Genomic DNA, 2500 nt, shown 5'->3' with positions numbered 1-2500 from the left:
TTAATACTTTTATTCACTGTTAATACTTAGCAAAATATAAAAATATTTTTATTACAAATAAAAGACAATAAAAAACAGTATATTGTTTAAAAATGTTCATGATGGTTTTTTATACTTGACATGACAAACACACTAAAGATTTTTTTGAATGAATACTACAAACGTATTTAAAACATTTTTCACATTTATTTCTTGTAGATTTTCTACATTTTCTTTCTTGACACTTCTTTGGATGACTTGTTACATTTGATGCATTTTTCACCGCTTGATTTTGAATTGGAAAACCATATTGCAATAAACTTTCTCTTATTTGAAATGCCACTGATTGGTCATTGGTTCGTTGACATATGTTTTCATATGCAAGTTTGTGTGCTAATGTCTTCATATATTGTTTCCTGAATTTGTTTATCTTATCTTGCTGTTTTCCAACAATAAATGAGTTGTAAATCGCTATGTCTAAAATATTATAGAAATATACCATTGGATATCTATTAGTTTTTCTTTTTGTTGAAAAATCCTCAATACAGCTATCTAATAGATCGACACCACCTTTACCGCTGTTATAATCTAAAATAACCAAAGATTTTTTATCTTCTCGTTCAAGTGATGGTGATGCGGATGTATGCATGGAAGACATCATCAAAACGTTTTTACCTTTTTTTGGGACATATGGCAATAATAACACTTTCTGACTGTGTTCCCATAATTCTTTAGTAGAAAATAATTCTCTTGATTTTACATTTTTAAAACACTTGGGTACGTCCCGTCTACTAGGCATAATTGTACCAGTCATAGTTAATCCCATGTCAAGGAGCTTCACACATAATGAATAACCAGTAAAATAGCGATCAATAAATATATTTCTGCCGCTTCCTTTATAGCATTCCACCAACTTTAAAACCATATCTTCAGCAAGACCTACTTGTCGATCATCTCCTTTTTTGCCAGCATAAATTTCTCCTTTCAAGGCAAAACCATTTGTAGCATCACAAACCCAAAATATTTTAATTCCATACTTAGCTGGTTTATTTGGCATGTAACTACGACCAGGTGCATATCCTCTAAAACCATAAAGTTGTTCATCAACCGTTAGCCATTCAGATGGTACATAATGCTTTCTAATGTTGTTTTGGAACATTTCCCAAATATCTCTTACTGCTGCCATGTTATCGCTTTTTTGCCTTTCTTTTCTCGTATTTCGGTTATCTAGTGACAGATAACGAACCAATAAATTGAATCTATTTTGAGCCATTGCAATTCTGTAAAATGGCCTTGAATCTTTGGGACACCATAGGGAACGAACAGATGATAAATTATCTTTATCTGCACCTGCTCTTATCATAATACCGATACCAGCTTTCAATTCCTCAAAAGAAAATTTTTTCTTCCCAATGGCTTTCATTCTTCTGTTTGTGTTTAATAAAATCACACGCAATATATTTTCATCTAAAAAACAATGAAATAATTCCAATTCATCGTTAAAAGTTGTTGTTGGACCTGGAGAAAATTTAACTATATTTCTTGCTAGTCTTCTCGAAACTGGCTTTGAAGATGTCCACTCTATACCATTGGGCGACTTCACTGTTTCAAACTTGATGGACCCATCTTCATTTTCATCGCTTTCTTCCATTTCATTACTGCTACTAGGCAATAGATCATCATATGTAGTAAGTTTCATATCAATATCAATGTCACTGTCGCTATTGAAATTATCTTCAACTTGTGTGTCTGATGACTGATCCGATGAAGAATCACTAATATTAGGATCTTCAACATTATCTACTTTATCCTCACTATCAGATACATTAATAAAAATAATAGCTTCTTTTAAATTATATTTTTTAGACATTTTAATTTCTGAATTTGTAATAGCAGTATTCAAGTACAGAATTTTAAAAATCTGAACACAAAATGTTTACGAGTGATAATAAAAAATAGATTGATTCACTGCTTGGCAAGTACTATTCGGCAGAAACATACATAAGGCAGAAATCTGACAGAAATGTAATTATGTATGTATAAATATATGAATAAGTTATTATTACAAAACGGTGAATGAAACAGCAGATCATCTTCTTTATAGGGGTATTAAAGGTCACTCGATCACCTTGACCCCCGTTATGTCTACAAATGTAGAGAGGTAAGTGAAATAAGATGATTTACATCTAGTAGCGCCACCTATAAAAATTTTTTGTTGAAGTTTTAAAAATCGTTTGATCAAACTAAAATTTTCTTGGAAATAAAATTTCAGCCCAATGAAATAAGAAATAAAAAAGTTGTTGAAGATTGAAAATGCAATGTCTACATTTGTAGACAGGAATGTGTTTGAGGGTTAAGCGCCGTTACTCATTTCAGCCTACCTTCCATGCCGATTGAATGCATTTGAATACCCCGAGGTATCACAATGTACGTCTGAAGACCTTTTGAGGCAAGAAATGTGACTCTATACATGTGTATTTATGAGAGTGTGTGTGTGCGTATGTGTGTGTGCGTGTGTGTG

The 2500-nt window shown here is 32.0% G+C and overlaps 1 protein-coding gene across 1 annotated transcript in view; it reads left to right on the top strand.

Annotated features, from left to right (window-relative positions):
* The window catches only part of HELRODRAFT_140466 (hypothetical protein), a gene marked incomplete at both ends in the record, with an annotated part of 11921 nt that overhangs the window by 727 nt on the left and 8694 nt on the right, over positions 1 to 2500 (top strand). Inside the window, one exon of the mRNA XM_009019836.1 lies at positions 917 to 1036. Coding sequence (XP_009018084.1) covers positions 917 to 1036 — 120 coding nt within the window. The remainder of the gene's footprint in view (positions 1 to 916; positions 1037 to 2500) is intronic.

This window comes from Helobdella robusta, assembly GCF_000326865.2.
Source record: "Helobdella robusta unplaced genomic scaffold HELROscaffold_26, whole genome shotgun sequence".
NCBI classification, from domain to species: Eukaryota; Metazoa; Annelida; class Clitellata; order Rhynchobdellida; family Glossiphoniidae; genus Helobdella; species Helobdella robusta.
The sequence above is the reverse complement of the archived record's forward strand: the minus strand, read 5'-3'. Positions and strand labels throughout refer to the sequence as shown.